We start from the raw sequence: 21898 nt of genomic DNA on the forward strand, positions 1-21898 counted from the left end.
CTCGGCGACGTCAAGGCCGAACGAAGCAGGAGGCAAGACGCCGCGGCCCCTCCCGCTTTCTTCAGCCCGACCGGTTCGCGACTCCCAACTTTCATCCCTCTCGGAGGTTATGAAACGTACTTCGCTACGTCTCTTTCGCAGTGGGGGCCGGCCGAAGCTGGCAGCCAATCAGCTGGCTCTCCGACGCCATCTCACGGGGCTGCTCCTGATTTTATGTAATATTCCGGCCTCGGGGGTTGGTGGTGGTGGTGGCGGCGGCGGCGGCGGTGGTAATTTTGTGTCTTTGGTCTGTGCAGAAGGTCATTCATTCGAACAATCCGGTAGCTGAAAAACAGACTCGGCGTAAATAAAGGCAATAGACTGCGCGGAGGCGGAAAAGTTACTGGTTTGGGGCCCCTCCTCCTTTAAATTCGTCCCACGCCGCGACACCTTCCGCCTCCTGGTCGCTGGCTAACTAGGAAAAAAAAAAAAAAAAGGATGCCGTCTCCTGCCAGGCTAAGAGATCGGCCCGGTCGAAATGAAGGGATCCACCTTCGGGGATCGTCTTCTCCGGCGACTGCCCGTTGATTGGCGGCAAGAGCGTTGCTGAATTAAAACCATTCAAAGACTTGGGAGGCAACCAGCCAGCTGTGGCCGGAGAGCGCCGGATGCTCAGGCGGCGCGGGGGGCCGAGATGAAGCTGTTGATTTAGCGGTCGCGGCGCGGAAAGCAAACCCGCTTGCTTGCGCGCGAAGTGAAGCAGAAACCGACGAGTTTGCTTTGCGGGGCTGTTGGAATGTTCCAGCGCCTGGAGCGAGCAGCTTTGTGTTGTTGTTTTTTTCTTTCCTTCGGAAGTCGAAGAAATTCCTCCAGGCGGGGGGTGGGGGGTGGGGAAGGCATAGGGAACTTATTTGTTTATTTATTTTAATCCCATTTATATCCCGCCCTTCTCCGAAGACTCAGGGCGGCTTACAATTTAAGCACAAACCAATGTGCTCAGCAATGGAAGTTTGGGACTTTTAAGGGCCGGCGGGTTACTCCCGTCTAGCAAGCTGGTAGGAGAGGGCAAAACAATTGGGATGAAGTTCAGGCTTTGCGCAAGTCTCCCACTGGCCCTTTCGGCTGCCTATCTTCGCTGCTCTTAGGAAGCCGTCGACCTTTGCCCGCTGCCCTCCGGAGTCCCGTTTAGCCCTCCGGATTCCCGCCTCCCGCCCTCTTTCGGCAGTGCAGAAGCATGGAGCTCTTCCTCTGTCCCTCCTGTCGCCTGGTTCTCTGGGACCCGGTGACGGTCTCCTGCGGCCATTCCTTCTGCAGGAGATGCCTGGGCGAAACCTTGCCTTCCAAGTGCCGCCTCTGCGGGGAGACGCTCGGGCTCCTGGGCTCGCGGACGCCGAGCTCCAACGTCCTCCTGGGGAACTTGCTCGAAAAGGGCTTGGCTCCGGCCGCCAAGGTGGCCCGGTTGAAAAGGGACCTGCAGGAGCTGGTGAGCAACAGGGACTTCCAGGAAGCGCTGAGGACACTTCAGAAGGGAATCGATTGGGGTAAGGTTTGCCGTGCTAGCCCCACAGGTGCTTTTTAAGATCGTGTTGCGAGGTCGTAACTATAATCCTGTATTTAGCTCTGGGAAGTGAGGGGGGGGGAAGTGGGCGGGTTTGGGGTGGGAGGGATTTGGGGATATATTGTAAAATTTTGTTTTTGTAAAACTCTTTAATAATAATAAAAAAGAATGTGTTGCGAGGTTGAACGACGGGGCGAAGGGGAAGCGAGACTTGGCGGTATGCGCGGGGACCGACCGCCAGATGCTACTCCCTGGTTATGCAAACTTGCCACCGTCTCGCTGGCTGCATTGTGTAAGCAGGCGAGGGACAATTCTTGGCAGCCCTTTTCACTGACTTAGCTATCCCCTTCCTTAAGGCTGGTGATTTTACTGGTCACACGGGGCGAGATACAAATTTTGGGTGGACAGGGTCACCCGCTTGTGCCTTGCTGACAAACTTGAGATTTTCCTTCTTTTAAGCAAAAAAAAAAAAAAAGGCTTACTAATAGTTGGCTTCTGTTGCAGATTTTATCCACTGAGGTGAAACAATGGTATTGGCCACATCAGAAAATTAAATCTAAATCTAAAGTGCCTATGGTGATAGGAGAGTTAGTTGTTCCTGGGGGATCGATTATTCCTTAGGTTGCTTTAAAAAAATGCGTTATGTAATTTGCTGGCCTCCTTGGAGGCTGTGGAGCCATCTTTAACTGTTCATGGATGGCAAAAATAAAATAGAGCAGATCTTTATAATATTTCGGTATCATTTCTGTGATTTGAAGTTTTGGAAGTTTCTGAAGTAACAGCTATGAGCAGTTGTGACCTTTCCCAAATTATGTGGGAATCTTAACCCCTTCCTCCAATTTTAAGGGAATCTTAATCCTACCTCAAAGGCTAAGGTGAGAGAATTCCTTCAGAGCACCATTTTCAGTGTTGAAATGATTATTGTTCTTGTACACTGCAGGTTAAGGTTTCATGGAGTCTTTATTTCTTTACTAGTTACTGAACAAGCAGGGATTCAACGAATGCTGCTTTCCTATTATGGTGATGTCATGATGATAGATATACCAAATTTCTTTTAACATACTTTTATGTTAAAAGTGTCTTTGTCAGGGGGAAAAAAGATGATATTCTGTTATTATCTAGGGGAAATCATCTCATTTCATCTGTAATCTTAAAACTTACATTAAAGTCAGCTTTGGATGGTGGGGAATGGCAGAAGGTGCACAGACAGAGGGCCGTATCGTCACCGGGAGTGTCATCTCCGCTCTGTACAGGCGGTGAGACGCTCCGACCCTCTGTTCTCCCCCGGAGGACCCGGGAGCAAAGGTGCGCACCCTCCCATGCTAAGGCTGGTCTACCTGAATGCAAGGTCCGCAGCTAACAAAGCTCACCTCATTCGTGACCTAGTGGAGAGTGAGCATGCGGACCTGGCCTGCATCACGGAAACCTGGCTGGGCCCAGAGGGGGGTGTTCCTCTGGTAGACCTCTGCCCGCCAGGTTTCCAGGTACTGCACCAGCCCCGGGCTCATGGGAGGGGCGGGGGAGTGGCAGTTATCATCAGGGAATCCCTTAGCCCGCGAGAGACCACCGTCCCTCAGATGGTCGGGTGTGAGTCTCTCCTACTGAGATTCGGCCCAGGGGCGCAGTTGGGTCTGCTGCTGGCGTACCTACCACCTAATCGTGCAGCGGCGGCCCTACCCGAGCTACTCGATGTCCTCTCAGGGTTGGTGGTTGAATTCCCAAGACTCATGGTCTTGGGCGACTTTAATCTACCGTCCCTGGGAGGATCGTCCGAACTGGCTCGGGAGTTCATGGCTTCCATGACGGCCATGGACCTGCTGCAAATAATTTCTGGGCCGACTCATGAGAGAGGCCACAACCCAGACTTGGTGTTCTTGTCTGGACGGTGGCGTGATGATGTCGGTGGGGGTGCCACAACTATTACGCCCCTGTCATGGACCGATCACCACCTCCTGCGGCTAGACTTCCCCCTTGCCACCCCCCACCGTGGGTGCACGGTGCCAGTCAGATGGTACCGCCCTAGGCGCCTAATGGACCCTGATAAGTTCCAGGCAGCGCTTAGGGACTCGCATGCACCCCCTGCTCACAGCTCGGCAGAAGCCTTAGTGGAAGCCTGGGAAAAGGCAGCCACGGAGGCTCTGGACCGAGTTGTACCCTTGCGGCCTCTGACCCGGCGCAGATCCCAGCGAGCCCCATGGTTCACCGAGGAGCTCCGGGAGATGAAGCGTCGGAGACGGGGCCTAGAGAGCCGTTGGAGGTCCAGTCGATCCGAATCCGACCGATTGCGACTAAGAATCCTCACCAGGTCTTATCTCGCTGCGATAAGGGTGGCAAAATCCAACTACTTTTCCACCCTCATCGCGTCCGCAGATAATCGCCCGGCTGCCTTGTTCAGGGTGACTCGCTCCCTATTAAACCAAGAGGTGAGGGAGGAACCCTTGCAGGGTCGAGCCGAGGAATTTGGTCAATATCTGCTGGATAAAATCGCTCGGATTCGAACTGGTCTGGACTCCAACTGGGCTGAGATGGAAGAACAAGACATGGACAGTCTTGTCGACGTCATCTGGGAAGAATTTGATCCTGTAACTCCTAAGGAAGTGGACAGGATTATGAGAAGGTTGAGCTCCTCCACATGCTTACTGGACCCGTGCCCTTCCTGGCTGGCCTATACAGCTCGAGAGGCGACACGAGGCTGGTTCCTAGCGGTCATCTCTGCTTCTCTGAGTGAGGGTCACTTCCCCACCGCCTTGAAGGAGGCGGTGGTGAGACCTCTCCTCAAGAAGCCCACCTTGGACCCATCCTCTTTGAATAACTTTCGTCCAGTCTCCAATCTTCGCTTCCTTGCGAAGGTTGTTGAGAGCGTGGTGGCGCACCAACTTCCTCAGATCCTGGATGAAGCGGTTTATCTAGACCCGTACCAATCGGGTTTCAGGCCGGGCTACAGCACGGAGACGGCATTGGTCGCTCTGATGAATGATCTCTGGAGAGCCCGGGACAGGGGCCATTCCTCTGTCCTAGTCTTATTAGACCTCTCGGCGGCTTTCGATACCATCGACCATGGTATCTTGCTGCGACGCCTCAGGGGACTGGGAGTGGGAGGCACGGTTCTACGTTGGTTCTCCTCCTTTCTCCAGGGTCGCTCGCAGTCGGTGCTGACAGGGGGACAGAGGTCGACCCCGAGGCCTCTCGCTTGCGGAGTCCCTCAGGGGTCGGTCCTCTCGCCTCTCCTGTTCAACATCTACATGAAACCGCTGGGTGAGATCATTCGCAGTTTTGGAGTAGGGTACCATCAGTATGCTGATGACACCCAGCTTTTTATCTCAACTCCTAACAATATCAGTGATGCCCTAGACGTGATGTCCCGCTGCCTGAAAGCGGTCCGGGAATGGATGGGGAGAAACAGGCTTCAACTGAACCCGGACAAGACTGAATGGCTGTACGTACCGGCAAGCCAGGAGAGTCAGAACGTCCCACTGCTTAACATTGGGGACAAGTTACTTCCCCCGGCTGATAGGGCCCGCAACCTGGGTGTCCTCCTAGACTCGCAGCTCTCCCTGGAAGACCACATTGGAGCTGTGACCAAGGGGGCCTTCTCCCGGGTTCGACTAGTTCGCCAACTACGGCCTTATCTAGACCTGGATTCCTTACGTACAGTCACCCATGCCCTTGTGACATCTCGCCTAGACTATTGTAACGCTCTCTACATGGGGCTGCCCTTGAGATCCACTCGGAAGCTTCAACTGGTGCAAAGTGCGGCGGCACGGACACTCTTGGGAGCCTCCCGATACTCCCATATCACACCTCTCCTCCGTGCGCTGCACTGGCTTCCGGTTGCCTTCCGTGTGAAGTTCAAGGTGCTAACAATGACATTCAAAGCCCTACATGGCATGGGTCCGGACTACCTACGGGAGCACCTTCTGCCGATGTCAGCACCCCACCGTCCTGTGCGCTCCCACAGAGAGGGCCTCCTCAGGGTGCCACCGCTCAAGGAATGTCGGCTGGTGGCCCCCAGGGGGAGGGCATTCTCAGTGGGTGCGCCAGCCCTCTGGAACACCTTACCTACCGAAATCCGGATGGCCCCTGACCTCCGTACCTTCCGTCGCGACTTAAAAACTTTTTTGTTCCAGCAGGCTGGCCTGGCATGATAGCGTTAATTGGGGTCCCAGTTTGTGTGCATTAGTGTTTCTTATTATTTTATTGTTCGGTCTGTATACCTTCCCTTCCTCTGTACACCGCCCCGAGTCCCTCGGGAGAAGGGCGGTTTATAAAAACTAATAAATAAATAAATAAATAAATAAAGCTGATGCTACTTAAACCTTAGGACTTAGGAATGAGTAATTAAGAATCAGGCTTCCTTTTCTGATTCAGACTTTCTTGTGCGTGGAAAATGGCACACCCCTCTCATTTATAATGCACCAACAGCCTGTTATAAAATGCTAGCTCTTGTTTTGCAATGAGTCAGAGACAAGTGTACAGGTGTTTCAATCAACAAGCGAGCTTATACTGGAATATTTTCATCTACCCTGAATTTTTCTTAATTGGAGGATTTCTTCAATTAATATGGATAGAACACAAATTTAGTGGCCCTTGAATTTAGTCCAGGTACATTTATAACATGGACTATGAAGGAGCTGATAGCCTGAGCAATATTAAACAATGCTTCTGCATTTCAGCTTTTTACCATTTATACTATAGGTAAAGGTAAAGGTTCCCCCGCACATGCATGCTAGTCATTTCCGACTCTAGGGGCCGGTGCTCATCTCCGTTTCAAAGCCGAAGAGCCAGCACTTATCCAAGGACATCTCCGTGGTCATGTGGCCAGCATGACTAGACACCAAAGGCGCATGGAACACTGTTACCTTCCCACCGTAGTGGTCCCTATTTTTCTACTTGCATTTTTACGTGCTTTCGAACTGCTAGGTTGGCAGAAGCTGGGACGAGTAACAGGCACTCACTCTGTTACGCGGCACTCGGGATTCGACCCGCCAAACTGCCGACCATCTGATCGACAAGCTCAGCTTCCTAACCCACTGAGCCACCGCGTCCCTATTTATACTATACTTTTCTTTATAAGCACAAAGCAGATGAGATGAAAATATGCTATCAAATTAATCTTGTATTTGGCATTTTTTTAAAAAAAATCTATTTTTTTCCATTTTAACTGATCCATGGAAAAAGTTTTGGAGATCAGGAATGCTTAGAACATTGTACAAGGGCAATTCGGAAATAAACCTCCATTTGGTTATTAATGACAGATACTCGCAGATACAGAACTTTTATTATACACGTTAGAAAACTACAATCTTACATTACTTTTGGACATAATCATTCAAATTGAGGCACTTGTCATAACGTCTTACAAGGTTTGAAATTCCTTAGTAGTAGTCGCTCAGTGCCAACTCTGGGCTATTGGGGGTGTTTGTGTGTGATCCAAAACATCCTAGCGGAACTGCTTGAAAAATTCTTGGGTGCATCTAGTGGTGTGCGGGTGAGCATTATCATGAACCAACACCATACCAGAAGTGGTGCCATAGAAAATCCTGCCAAATGTGAAGATGCCAAAGGAGTACTGCTAGTGAAGTTAGATAAGATAACCTTTATTGTCAAGGAATCTTCTTTGATAGGGACTTTCTGTCATGGAATAACTTTTTAATTCTGGAAATCTACTCAGTGGATGAGCTGAGTTCTCCCTTACCATTCACTCCTATCATCCCCATCCTCAAATAATACAAGTACCATTGTATCTTTCCTAGTAAGAAAACAGTAGATCTTTTCCTTAAGCACAGAGTTGTTTGACAGTATCAGAATAAGCTATCTTCAGATACTTGAGACCATCCTTCTTGTTAATAAAGTAGAATTAGTGACTTTTTTAAAAAAAAATTAGCTAAACTTATTGGACATGAGCACAGCTGATTCTAGTCAATGTCTCTTTCTTGGAGATTTTCTTTTATTGCCTTGGTGTGTACAACTGTACAGCGTTTGTTTTTTATTATTTCTTGGGAACAACAGTAAAATGTTCTGCTTCGTCCTACAGCTCCAGATGATCTTACATTACGGGTGTGCAGATCAGAGCTTTATGTGGCTATACAGCAGTATGAAGGGGCTCTTGAGGATTTGGAGATTCTGTGCAAGCAGAAGCCAGAAGAATGTGAAGTGAGTTGAGTGTAAAACTGTGTGTTGTGATCCAGAACAAGCATATGTTCTTCTCAACCTTTAAGCGGTGAGATGAAATAGCATTTCTGGAAAAGGCTACATTTGATCTCAGTTGCAATAATAGTACGGAAAATGAACATATTCCTTAATATAGTTGCTTATTTAAATACAATATAGGCTTTCCCTGGTTCTGTACAAGCCAATGTTGACTCATATGCGCTAATAGAATGATTAAAAACCATTTCCTGCTAAAGAAGAACTTGAATTACTTCTGGAAGGTTCACAGACTTCAGCTGAACATTCTCTTGTAGTCAAAGAGGAATTTACCAATCAATGCTCAACTATAAGCTAAATTTGCAGTCAGGAGAATTTCTGGGAAATATTGAATGTTTGAGCTTTGATAGTGGAAAACCGGGGTCTTAGTTAATTTTGCAAGACTGCCTTGTAAAAAATCCCCAGTGTTTACCAATATTATGCTCCCTGACAATAAATTTCTCCACAAAAATTAGACAATACTATTTGGATAAATTTAAAAGAATTGGTGATTGGAGTTTGCACATCCAGTCAGCATAATATTTTATAGGACAACCGTTAGTGAGCTGTCCAGAAAATTCCCACTCTGTATGTCAATGGGGAGAGGAACAAGTGATGGAATCTGTATGGTGACATCATGATTGGAGAGGCAAATCTTTAGTCCAACCTGTTCTGACAGATATCAGTCTACTTTGAGGAACCAAATACTGGATGAGTGATTTATTGTGGCTTATCCCTCCATCTGTATCTGCCAGGCTTGAATGTAGCCTGGAAAGCTCAAGTACAGAATTTTAAATCTTGATTTACATAGAGACAGAACAACCACTTCTCATCTCTGCTGATAGTCCCCTTTTACAGTTCCCCAATATCTGTATCACTAATTAGTTCCATCTTACAGGAGGGCCTTTACTTTGGCATGTATGGATGCTCTCCCCGCAATGGCACTTGTGGCTAAATATAATAGTATTCCTTACCAAGACCATTTGTGTATTTACATAGACTTTGAAACTGAGATAATAGTGCACATACTTCTGAAATGTCTTATCTACCACTTTTAGCAGTAAGAGATAATCTTTTATCTTAATTACAAACTATTCCTTCCCCAGGTATAATTAGTGCAAGTAGGAATAGTTTTTTATTGGATGCTATGTAAATCTGTTTAACTTCTGTATGTTTGGTCTACGATTGTATGTTTTTAATAAACTGAAGAAAATAATGAAAACTCCTCCACTTGCATGCTTTGGGTGGAGGGATGTTACAATGCAGGTTTATAAAGGAGAGCTTGCATTGTAGAGCCGTGATTAATGTTTTGCTAGTTTGGCATCACCGTGATTAGTAATTTGAAAATGCTATTTTGGAGCACTTAACATTCTTCAGTTGAGCGTATGTTCAAACTTGATCTCATGGGTACTCCTCCACTAATTTTTAAAACTTTTCCCCCTATCTTTTGATATTTCTGTATTTCCAAATAATTTCTTTGACACCCCCCCCTTGAAGGTACATGCACAAATATGATAGTTGCTAATCAGTTTTTACAATAATCAAAGCACTGATTTTTTGGGGGAAGTAATTTCTATTTGATCGCTTCTGTTTGATCAGTATAAAGGATTATACTTTAACACTTGCTAGACTTGTTCTTTTAGGCTGTGTTGAAAAAGCACTTCAACCTATGAGTGTGACAAAGCAAGAATCGAAATCTGTGTGATTGTCATTTTGCTACATTTTGGGTATGAACATTTTGAAGAAAGGTTTGTGGTAATATTGCATAGAATATTTTTGAGGAAGGCCAATTTTATTTGCATTTTCAGATAGCTCTCTTTTGTTTTAGCCTTTTAGTTTCTTCATATTAAAGAAGTGAAGAAGTTGTATTGTTGCATTAATTGAAGCCATTTCATAGTTCTCTTGTAAATATGTTCTTCCCCTTCATCCTTTCTACAATGGGTTTTTTTTTAACTTCCCAAGTTCTGTGCTCAGAGTAGTTTGATCAGGTGCTGCCACTTGTTGGGATTAAAAATAGTTTCCTTTGAGTCATACTCATGTCCTAGTACCTTAATGAATGTGTTCATGAAGTTTTCATGGGTCTCCCAAGTTCTATTTCCATATTATACCTAACCAGCATTTTGAATATCTGTGTAATCTAATATAAAAAGGTTCAGTGAAATTCTCTGCCTCTTTCTCTCTCTGATGTGTATGTTTACATATTGATATACATATATACAGACCAACACATTGGACATTACATATACTTGGTATATTATTTATTTATTTATTTATTATTTGGATTTATATACCGCCCCTCTCCCAAAGGACTTGGGGCGGTGTACAGGGCAATTAGAACACTATATACAACACATAATATACAAAAATTAAAATAAATTAAACCAAGTAGCCCTAAACAATAAAACATGTTCTAAAATTTAAAATTTAAAATCTAAAATCCCAATCCCTCAGTCCAGGCCGGCAAGTTCAAATAGCCAAGTCTTCAGGTCGCGGTGAAAAGAGCGAAGGCCGGGAGCCATCCGGAGCTCAACAAGGAGCTGATTCCAGAGGGCAGGCGCGCCCACAGAGAATGCTCTCCCCCTAGGGGCCGCCAGTCGACATTCCCTGACCGACGGCACCCTGAGGAGGCCCTCTCTGTGGGAGCGCACAGGACGATGGGAAGTTAACGCCGGCAAAAGATACTCCCATAAATAATCCGGGCCCATGCCATTTAGGGCTTTATAGGTCATCACCAGCACCGTGAATCTCACCTGGAAGACAACTGGAAGCCAATGCAGCTCGCAGAGCAGAGGTGTTACATGGGAGTATCGGGAGAACCCCATCACAACTCGCGCGGCCGCATTCTGCACCAGCTGGAGCCTCCGAGTGGTATTCAAGGGCAGCCCCATGTAGAGAGCGTTGCAGTAGTCTATCCAAGAGGTCACGAGCGCATAGACAGTTCTGAGCTAGATGCATTGAGTCTATACTTCTGGTATACTCTTTTTTGACTCCATATAGCATCCATCTCAGCACACATCCAGAAGTGCTGGTGGGAAAGAGAGGCTTTAGCTGTTGTCTCAGATTTTGTGATCACTGTTTTCCTGCGCTTAGGGATTGTGGAAGTTGGTGGGGAGAATGATCCCTATCCTGATTGCCATTTTATTGTTTCAACAACATCTTTCACTGTTGCCCAGTTGATAAATGACAAGCTAGACTAGAGGGAATATAGCTGGGTGATTCTTTGGTTCTGCCAATCGTGGGAGGAGGATTTAAGTAGCAACCTGCCTACTATATATTTGGTTGATTGATTGACTAAAACTGCCGCCTTTGGCATTATGCAAAGGCAATTTGCAGCCGTGGCTGCAGAATGTTATGACAGTTCAGGAAGGCAACTGAAATGTGTTTTGTGTTTCTTTTCAGGGCTTTTTTAGAAAAGGGAAAGTACTCTTGGACTTAGGGAAGCAATCAGAGGCCCTGCTGCAGTTTCAACACTGCCTTACACTGAACTCCAGTTTCCATGCTGCTCAATATGAGATAGAAAAGGTAAGTGCATTATTATGACTAAGCACCTTGAGATTAAATGTCGGAAGCTTAATTGGTTTGCTTAGGAAGAGGCAGCGGTTTTGGGTTGGTTTTTTTTTTGAGATTTCAGTAAAAGAAGATGAGATTCTTGTGCTGTAGATGATGGAATTTATGAAGTTGTATCTACTCATACTTTTTCAATTGGGTATCACTGTAATTTTTTTTAGAAAGTATTTGCTTTGTTTGAGAATAGTTAGGGATAGAGAATTGTTAAACTACACAGAGATTAAGATTTAAATGGCAAAATATGATTGGATGTGTCTATGGTTGCACACAGTTTTGTCATTTTTGTGTAATGCTGGGCAAAGGCTTACAACATTTCTGAGAGGTGTGGGGCATGATGTTCACTATGGTCTGAGTCACATTTTGGCCTTAGAATGTAGGTCTTCGCTAACCCCTAATAAATATATTGTTAGGCAGGTTGCTTTTGTATTGGTAAATGTTATGAGAAATCATTTCTCTATGTAGTGCAATCTCTTGGACCGAACAACTTTAAATAGGCTGGCTGGGGAGTTCTGAGAATCAAAGTCCACATATTTTAATGTTCTTGAGATTGAGGAATACTGGTTTGGAAAAGAAGATTTCTTTTTTAAAAAAAAAACTTAATGGATTTGATGACTTGACAAGTATAACATGAAGAAAGTGAAGCCTGCGTCTGACTAGCTTCATATTTAACCAACTGAGAGACACGAGCCTTTTAGACTGCTCTGAAGTCAGGTTCTACTGTGAGGTTTCTCCTTTAGAATGAACCAATGTAAAAATCTTTCTGCTGCAGATTCTCAGAAATGATGCCTCCCCTACTCCTGGCACTGTTATGGAGTTGAAGAACAATGGTAGTCAGAACTTGGAAGGTTGTAATTCAAGGGAACAATTGACTTTTCTTATGAGTTTTGAAGAAGAACCCCTACCGGTAAGTCATGTGGGATGATACCAGTTCCAAATTTAGAGATGGTGTAACAAAAATATGTATTTGTATGTGATGGGACATTGGTGAAAGGGTTTCCACGTGGACTCTTAAATATGTTTCCAACCACACCAGGACTGTCCACTCACCTCTAGTTTTCTCACTTACAGCAGTTCTTGTACATTCATCTGTTCACAAAGGAACTAGCTATCATTTGTAGGGATTGGGGAAGCCTATCTTACCTTTCGCAGAATTGTATTAACTCCTTTACTTTTAAACAATCTCTATTTTTAATCTATAATAACAAAAATACAAGAATTAAAAACAAACATTAAGTACCATAATGCATTCTAGTACAAAAAGCAAAGCAAAGATAAATCAGGAAATAATTAAACTGTAAGAAAAACAATACAAAAATAACAGAGGAACATGAAATGGTTTAAAAAATAAAGTTAATGGAGATTAGAACATTCAAATATGCAACAGCATCAGATCTTCATATTTTGATGGGTTCCAAATTTTCAAGCTATCATTCAGTATTACATTTATATATTTTCCCCTTATTTATTAGACCACAGTTTATAATCCTCTGAATTTTAAACCAAAATGATTATAACACAGAGAAGGATCAAAACCTGCAGGTCTAAATTCTCAATTATTAAAGCTTTAACTGTTGGTGGTTTGATAAAACACATACTGCAACTCCTTAATCCAAATGACATGCAAGTTACCCTTATCTAGTTTTGTGCAATTTTTCAGTTGTGAATAAAATGAGACTTTAAGAAGTTTAGGAACTTTTAAGTTCAGCTAGCCCATCAGGCTCAAATTGTCAAAAAGACAGATGTTTCTGTCATGTACTCTTTGTGGGTCCATTGATCTGGTGAAGTGATTAAAGCTACTTTATGTCTGTGTAGAATATGTGGATCAGTACATATCCGAGAAATTCTAGTGTAAGAAATTTGATTCAGTCTCTATACAATTCCCTTCTTAGATGTGGTCACACTTCATTGGAAGTAGCAAACAGCAGAAGGTGTCATGCTGTGTAACTGTATCAAGAAATAATATGTGTGCATGAGTAAAATACAGCTTGGGAGTATGTGGTGTTGTCTCTGTGTTTTCCTAGCTGTACTTGTGACCCTTGGTTTGGTGTTTACTTTCCTTTATTAAATAGGATATGAAGAAAGAAAAGGCAATTTGGCTGGAAGGAACTATGCCTGATCATTGCCAGGCAGCACTTCCCATGTCTCAATGCATGAGGAACAAAAACAGATCAGATCTTTCTGCAAATAAAGAAGGTGAGTATATCAATAAATGTTTACAAGTCCTTGTGTGTTTTTTTAAAAATAAGCTTCTTATCTCTGCCTAGGAGAAATAATTGCTGCCCTAATTAGGATAAATTATTTTGGCCCTGTGTTTGAAAATCTTTTTCTGTCATCTGATCTCCACCACCCACCACCCAGCAGGATCACCTTACACAGGTTCTTTGAGCATGCTCCCCAAACCCTGGAATCATGTGACTGTTCTCAAGGCCAAATTCTATTACAGGAAGCCCCAAGGAATCATGCCTGTTGTATATCAAGAAGGACCTGATCAGATTGCATTGTTTTAATGCTGATCAAATGTTAGGGTAGAGAAGGTAGCCCAGTTTAATGTTAAAATTAGCTGCATCACACTCAGTCCAGCATGATTTATGGAAGAGACCTGGTTCTGTATATACTGGATCTTTCTAGTGATTTTGGGGCCCAGCTGGAGATGAATATAATAGGATTTATCTGAACCTGCAGCAAGTGGTATCCTGAATGGGGTTTAATGGCCCAGGATATGTTGGCTCCATTTCTATTGCTGCTGGGCAGTTATATTTCCAGTTTTAATTTATAGTCTAATTGGAATGTTTTGTGGATTTTATTGGAAGACAGTAGTACATATAAAAGAATACTCTTCTTTCTTTCATGACTGAAAGGCATTATACACTTAAAGTAACATGTCTGGGCTGCAGGAGTAGAGCCCGAAATAGATATAAGTGGCCAGTGTTCATGTGAAATTAATTACCACTTGGCGCAACACCATAATAGACCCTTGGTCTTAAGGGGGAGGGGAACCCTACAAAATAGCTTCTTGCAACTACACAACTTGGTCTACCCAGATCTCTGCCCCTATAAAACAAAAAGTGGGATAAAAGTGGGATTCAGTGAGGAGGCGGTCAGTGTGTAATGTTCATAATCTGCCTTTTGCTCTTTCCTTCTGTGAACCAGATTTGGATGAAGAGGAGGCCTCACCAGAGACATCAGGAATTAGATCACCAGATACAAACTCAACGAAAGACTATTGTCCAGCCTTGCTGGGCTTCCTGACTGCTTCAGACTTGGAATGTTCTCTTTGTATACGGTCAGTTAATTAAAGGCCTAGTAATCAGAGCTGCTGGGAAAAGGCTTCTGAGGTACAAATTGAGCATGAGGTATCTTCTTACGGTTCTAACCAATGGTGGGATTCAGCCAGTTCTCACCAGTTTGGCAGAACCGGTAGCTAATTTTTTTGTTGCCCAGGCCCAGAATGGACTTCTGGAAGTGGCATCCACCCAGAGAACCGGTTGTTCACATATTTGAATCCCACCAGTGGTTCTAATCAGTAGACTTCTGAAAAAGCCTTGGGGATAAACTCTCTCCTTATTTGTCGAAGAGTAAAGAACATGTTTTATTTTTATTTATTTTATTAGATTTATATACCACCCTTTCCTGAAGGACTCAGGGCGGTTTACAGGATATTTAAAACAAGAAATACAAAAGTTAAAAACAATTTAAAAAATTACATCAATCCCTGAAAAAATAAAAACCCCAATTAAAATTAAAATTAAAATTCTCAGCCTGGGCCAGAGAGCTCGAAGAGCCAGGTTTTGAAAGGTATTTGCACTTCCTCTTGGTATAAAGTACTATTCAAAATTATTATACGTTTTCATAAATAGAAAAATCATAAAAACCATGATCTGTACATTCTTATTCATGCTAAGATCCAGTGTATTTTGATGGACGCTCTTGCTAATGACGTGCAAGTAATGCACGCTCAGTTTTTCACCAGTCAGATATGAGACACTCCTCGTAGGAAACACGAAGTGGTACCCGACTGCATGGTATGATATCAGAAAGTCTTTTTTAATTGTTAAAAAAAGAGAGGGAAATAGTGATGGTTATGTACTGAAGTTTTTGTTAGAAGTACAGCTTAGCATTAGAATTTAAAATAATAATTTCAACAATCCAAAGAGTTAAACATGTGGCTATTCAGGACTGCTTTTGTTATATATTAATGTTATATATTAATGTTTTATGTATTGTTGTTACTAGTTCAAGTTAATGACAGTTGTATGAGGTAAATAACGGCTGACAGGAACACACGTGGCAGTTTGACAGCTGTCAGAGCTGCCGCTGGCTAATGCGCAGGCGCAGCAGCTGACAGCTCTCAGCTGTCAGCCCGACTGCCGACTGCGCATGTGCAGCCCCACGAGGATTCCTTAGCTGTCAAAACCAGACACAGCCGATTGGTCCAGCTTTCAGGCGGGAGGAAACTGAAAGACTGATTGGTCCAGCCAGCCACCAGCTGGCTATAACAAGAGCAGAAGCCGGCTAAGTCTGTGTCGGGTACCTCAATAAACATTCAACTTAAGCCTGCTGTCTCTTCGTAATCCTTATGCCCCAAGCCACCTCACTGGCGACGAGCGTGGGATCTGCTTCGCCGAGCTGAAGTCGCTAGCCTAGGAAAGGGAACTTTCCAGAGGCTCAGAGCTAGTCACGGTTGAAGTCACTGACTAGGAAGTTATAACTTCCCACATCCAGGCGAAGCAGTACTAAGGACTGAGACAGTATGGCCAACCTCGCACAGATCAGAGAATTTGACACCCGACACCCAGAATGTTGGGAATCGCATCTGGGCCAAGTCGAAGGGTTCCTGCTAGTCAGCAAGATCACAGAGGACCGGGCCAAGGCGGCAGCCCTCCTGTATCTAAGTGGCCCAGCCGTATACGACGTGGCTGTCGGACTTTGCAGTCCAGAGCCGGTCGCAGAAGTGGCCTACGCAGAGCTGACAGAAAAACTCAGCAAGCATTATATGCCGACGCGTTCGGAGATATACTGGAAGGTCCAGTTCGCGCGTCGGCGCCAGCTGCCAGGTGAATCCATGACCGACTTCATCGCAGGAGTCCGGCATGCCGCCTGATGGTGCCAATTTCCGGATCTGGAAGACCGGATCAGGGACCAATTGGTTATCGGGCTTAAGGTCGAATGCCTCCAAAAGAAAATCATCGTGAAGCTCACTCTAAACTTAGCCGAAGTCACGAGGGAAATTCTGGAGTACGAGGACAGCCACCAAGGAGACCTTGCACAAGCCGGGAACGGACAACACGGATCAGTGCACCAGGACGAAATAGCCCCCAGAGACGTCGGGGAATTAGAGGATCCAACCGACGTGGACGCCATTCAATGGCGATTTGAAAGACTGCAAACACGCCGAAACGATCGAGGGGAAGGGACAAGACCCAAGAACAACCCTAAAGAACCACGAGCCACCTTTGCCAGCTGTGGGGGAAACCACCCCAGAACCTCCTGTCAGTTCCGCAATGCCAAATGCCACAACTGCGGTAAATCCGGGCACATCAGAACCGTATGCCGAAGCCGGAACCGCAAGGACCTCCACGAGCTCGAGGCAACCTCCCCAGGTATGAGATCGGAAGAGGGCCATCAACTGAACCTTAAAGTAAAAATTAAAGCCCATCTACAAGGGGTCCCCTGCAAGATGGAAGTAGATTCTGGCTCCTCGGTTACCCTAATTTCAGGGAAAACGTTCAGGGAAATTTGCCAACACAACCGGAGGCAAATTCCATTGAAACCCCCCAGATTTACCTGGCGGACTACCAAAAGACCCCCATTCCATTGAAAGGGAGAGCCCGAATTTTCATGGAATTTAAACAATTCCGAGGACCCCTTAACATTCTAGTCACTCAAGGGGACCAGTCCAGCTTAATCGGGCTAGATTGGTTCAAAGCCTTAGGCATTAACTTAACCGGAATTAACACCACACAGGCTGCAAACCTTGATGCCGTCTGCAAGCAATTTGCAGACGTCTTCGACGGTTCACTAGGGGAATACACGGGGCCCCCAATTTCCCTAAAACTAAACCCTGAGGTCCCACCCATAAGAATCAGGGCCAGGAGAGTTCCGTTCGCCCTCAAAAAGAAAATTGAGGACGAACTGGATTACCTGGTCAAAATAGGAGTCCTAGAACCTACAGACGGAGGAAGCTGGGAAACCCCAATAGTTACCCCAATCAAACCGAATCGCCAAATTCGGCTCTGCGCCGACTATAAGGCCACTCTTAACCGAGCCTTAAACGCACACGCTTACCCAGTCCCCACGGTGAAAGATGTCCTCTCCGTCCGTTCCGGCGCCTTGTTTGCCAAATTAGACCTGGCGCAGGCGTATTTGCAACTCCCGGTAACCCAAGAAACCACAGATGCGCAGACCATAGTCACTCACTGCGGGGCTTTTAAAGTTAAGCGTCTACAATTCGGCATATCGGCAGCCCCAGGGATTTTCCAGGAAATAATGGAGAAAACATTAAAGAGAATCCCCGGGGTTTGCCCCTATTTCGACAATGTCCTCATCGCCGGAGAATCTGAACAAAATTTAGCAGACCGACTGACAGCTGTTCTGAGCAGATTTAGAACAGTGGGTCTCAAACTTCAAAAAGAAAAGTGCTCAATAGGGGTTCCCTCTACCAAACTTCTCGGCTATAGAATAGATGCCCAGGGGATTCACCCGACCACCTCCAAAATCAAGGCCATCAAAGCAGCCCCCACACCCAAAAACAGACAGGAGTTGCAAGCCTTCCTTGGACTATTAAACCTCTACCATGCATTTCTGCCCCATAAAGCCACCATAGCCGAACCCCTACATAGGCTGCTGGATACGGGAAGCCCATGGATCTGGATGGCACAGCATGACACCAGTTTCCAAGCCCTAAAAAACATCCTGTGTAACAGTTCCATGGTTACACTATTCAGAGAGGATCTGCCCCTATGCATCGCTTGCGATGCATCCCCATACGGAATAGGGGCAGTCCTGAGTCACTTAAAGGAAAATGGAATACAGAAGCCGATAGCATTCTATTCCAGGACTCTCACTAAGGCTGAAAGAAATTATGCCCAAATAGATAGGGAGGCATTAGCAATTGTCGCCGGCGTGAAGAAGTTTCACGATTACTTGTACGGCAGACAATTCACCATCTTCACTGACCACAAACCCCTATTAGGCATTTTCACATGGGACAAATTAATGCCCCAAATCCTATCACCGAGAATATTACGGTGGTCAATCTTTTTATCAGCCTACTCATACAAACTTGTCCACAAACCGGGAAAAGAATTGGGGCACGCTGACGGGCTCAGCAGGCTACTCTTGCCAGACAAAGACCCAGACCCAGCTCCTGCGGGAAATATCCTGGCGATTTCAGAACTACCTGAATGCCCCTTATCGGCAAAAGATATCGCCTCTGCCACAGCCAAAGAAAGAACCATTTGCAAAGTACTGCAGTGGGTTACTGCGGGATGGCCAGCCACATGCCCGGGACAAGAGTTCCAGGCGTATTTTACAAGAAAACAGGAACTGTCATCCCAATTGGGATGCATTCTATGGGGCAACAGGGTAGTGGTTCCAGAAAAGCACAGAGCCCAAACTTTACGCACACTACACAAGGGACACCCGGGAATTGTAAAGATGAAAGCCCTAGCCAGAAGCTATGTTTGGTGGCCAAACATTGATAAAAACATTGAGGACCATGTAGCAGGATGCTATCCCTGCCAGTTAACAAGGCCAGCTCCACCTCAAAGCCCAATCCACAGATGGGAAACAACCAAGAACCCATGGTCCCGGGTGCACTTAGACTTCGCAGGACCCTTTCAGGGACAGACATTCCTCATAGCAGTGGATAGCTATTCTAAGTGGCTGGAAGTTGTTCTGGTCAACAGCATCACAACGACCGCCACTGTACAGGTGCTTAGCGGGCTTTTTGCCACACATGGCCTCCCCGACGTTTTGGTCTTCGATAATGGGCCCCAATTTACTTCTTGTAAATTTCAGATATTCACCAAGGGCAACTCTATTAGGCATGTCACGTCGTCTCCATTCCATCCCTCGTCTAACGGTCTGGCTGAAATTATGGTAAGATCTACAAAAGATGCCCTTTGGAAAATTATCAAAGGGAACTGGCACCGGCGGCTAGCCCAGTTCTTGCTAGCCCAACACACCACCCCATGCACGACCACAGGGAAATCTCCAGCAGAACTACATTGGGGGCGATGGCTCATCACCAGGCTCGACAGGATGCACCCTGATAGAACAAATGCCGATGCAGAACAACCCCTTCCGCAAAGAACTTTTACAAACGGACAAACTGTATGGGCCCGGAACTATTCAGATGGACCTAAGTGGCTCCAGGGTGTTGTCATAGACCAAACAGGACCCTTGTCTTATCTTATAGACACGGGTCGCAATGGTCACATCCGGAGACACACCGACCAGCTGAGGAACCGGAGCCCCCAACACCTAACAGAACTCACAGGTCCGGCACCAGAAGGAGACGGGGCTCCACAATGACTTGAACTCAAAATCACCAAACCGACCTTAATTTCTCCAGCCAGGACAGGGGGAAGGGGTGCAGGGCAATGAAACACCTCTTCGTCGCTCCGGCCGAACAAGGCAACCACCAGCCTACCAAATGGGCAGGCAACAAACAACAACCGAGGGGCAGGGCAAACACCAGTTCGGGGGAAGGGTAAGGGGTGTTATATATTAATGTTATATATTAATGTTATATGTATTGTTGTTACTACAGTAGTTCAAGTTAACGACAGTTGTATGAGGTAAATAACGGCTGACAGGAACACACGCGGCAGTTTGACAGCTGTCAAAGCTGCCGCTGGCTAATGCACAGGCGCAGCAGCTGACAGCTCTCAGCTGTCAGCCCGACTGCCGACCGCGCATGCACAGCCGCCACGAGGATTCCTTATCTGTCAAAACCAGACGCAGCTGATTGGTCCAGCTTTCAGGCGGGAGGAAACCAAAAGACTGATTGGTCCAGCCAGCCACCAGCTGGCTATAAAAAGAGCAGAAGCCGGCTAAGTCCGTGTCGGGTACCTCAATAAACATTCAACTTAAGCCTGCTGTCTCCGCATAATCCTTACGCCCCAAGCCACCTCAGCTTTACATAAGACTAGCCCTAAGCTTCCTACCAAGAAGCTTAAGGATATCATATCATAAATGTTTGATAGAAAAGAAGGCAAAATGAGCTTGCTTGCAAAACCCCCCACCTCTGGTCTGACGTGGTTCTTGCCCTCTACATCCTCTCCCCAGTTGTAATGGTATGGGTGAAAGACCTTGAGACATGGGGCAAAGAAATTGTGCCTAGGTCTGAGATGCAAAGGGGATACTGGAAGATATTAAATGGACATGCAGACCTCAGTGCCTGAACTCTGAAAAGGCTGTGAACAAAAACCAAAAGTGGGTTAGAATGTCGTGACAGTATTCAGTACAATAAAGGGATGGGTGTCTGAAAAATAAGTCCAGACAAAACTTAATAGAGGACTTCTTTGACCTCTGAAATTGTTATCCAACTCAGCGTGCCAGTGTAATATCTTTTGCAGAGTGGTACTATTTTGTAATGAACTGAAATTTGTTTCATTTGAAGATGGATATTCCAAAGAAAGTAAGAAAGGAGGGTTCTTTGGCAGTTAACCTTAATTGATTTATTTTGCAGAATATATATTTTATGTGGGAAATAGAAACACTGGCTGTATCATACAGTGGCGCAGGGTGATGGAATTGGAGTGGAACAATTTCGGGACTGGTGCTGAGAAATTGTAGAACAGTGTTGTTTTTTTTAACATAATTCTGTTTCACAGTGTGAGTATTGTAGTTTTTTAATGTTAGCATTGGAAATTGCAATCACGTGACACTTGCAATGTCATAATTGTGAGCCAGGCCTGCAACAGCCACAATTTAGTGGACTGGTTGTAAGTCTCCCTTGTTCAGCACCATCATAACTTCGAATGGTTATTGAATAGGTGGTAATAACCCAAGGACTATCTGTAGTTGTCAGGTGTGTTAGGAATCTTAGTGTTCGACTCTTGGAAGCTGATTCAGTTAAAAGTAAATCTTCAAGAAAGTGTTTAACAGGAAGTATTGATTTAGACTTACAAGAGTTTGAGCACTCAATACTTTTCACTTTAGAACCAATTTATCTTACCTTACATTGCAGTGGAGACTTTCTCCATTTCTTTGCAACTTCTCTCTTGTGAACCAGGAAGAAGCCATTTATTTCAAGTTAACACAGGAGCTTGCTGTTTACAAAACCGTCTACCATTGCAAAAAATTTTCTTCTCATCCTGTAAACTGATTATTATGTTTTCCATCACATATGTCCCAAGAAAGCAACATATTTCTCTTGATATTATTGAATTGTGATGCAACTAGAATGGTCTATATGGACAGATTTTTAAACTCTCTTCTGCAAAATTTCTTCTTTTCCTAGCACTTAGTTACTAGTTGCCTGATCATCCTCATTGCTCTTCTCTGAACTGTTTCCATTTTATCTTAAATCAGGTGCCTGGAATTGAAGACTGTCTTTGAAATGGAGTCTGATCAGAGTAGGGATCTGTTGTCATTTTGAAA

The 21898-nt window shown here is 45.2% G+C and overlaps 1 protein-coding gene across 3 annotated transcripts in view; it reads left to right on the plus strand.

The window, feature by feature from the left end:
- Positions 1-281: 281 nt before the first annotated feature.
- The window catches only part of LOC310634369 (LON peptidase N-terminal domain and RING finger protein 1-like), a 49078-nt gene continuing 27461 nt past the window's right edge, over positions 282-21898 (plus strand). For all 3 annotated transcript variants that reach the window (XM_083352684.1, XM_083352683.1, XM_083352685.1), the window contains exons 1-6: positions 282-1520; positions 7572-7690; positions 11123-11245; positions 12060-12194; positions 13360-13483; positions 14441-14573. In XM_083352684.1, coding sequence (XP_083208810.1) covers positions 1214-1520; positions 7572-7690; positions 11123-11245; positions 12060-12194; positions 13360-13483; positions 14441-14573 — 941 coding nt within the window. In that variant the 5' untranslated portion in view covers positions 282-1213. The remainder of the gene's footprint in view (positions 1521-7571; positions 7691-11122; positions 11246-12059; positions 12195-13359; positions 13484-14440; positions 14574-21898) is intronic.

The sequence above is a fragment of the Vipera ursinii genome (assembly GCF_947247035.1).
Source record: "Vipera ursinii genome assembly, chromosome: 2".
In the NCBI taxonomy this organism is placed as follows: domain Eukaryota; kingdom Metazoa; phylum Chordata; class Lepidosauria; order Squamata; family Viperidae; genus Vipera; species Vipera ursinii.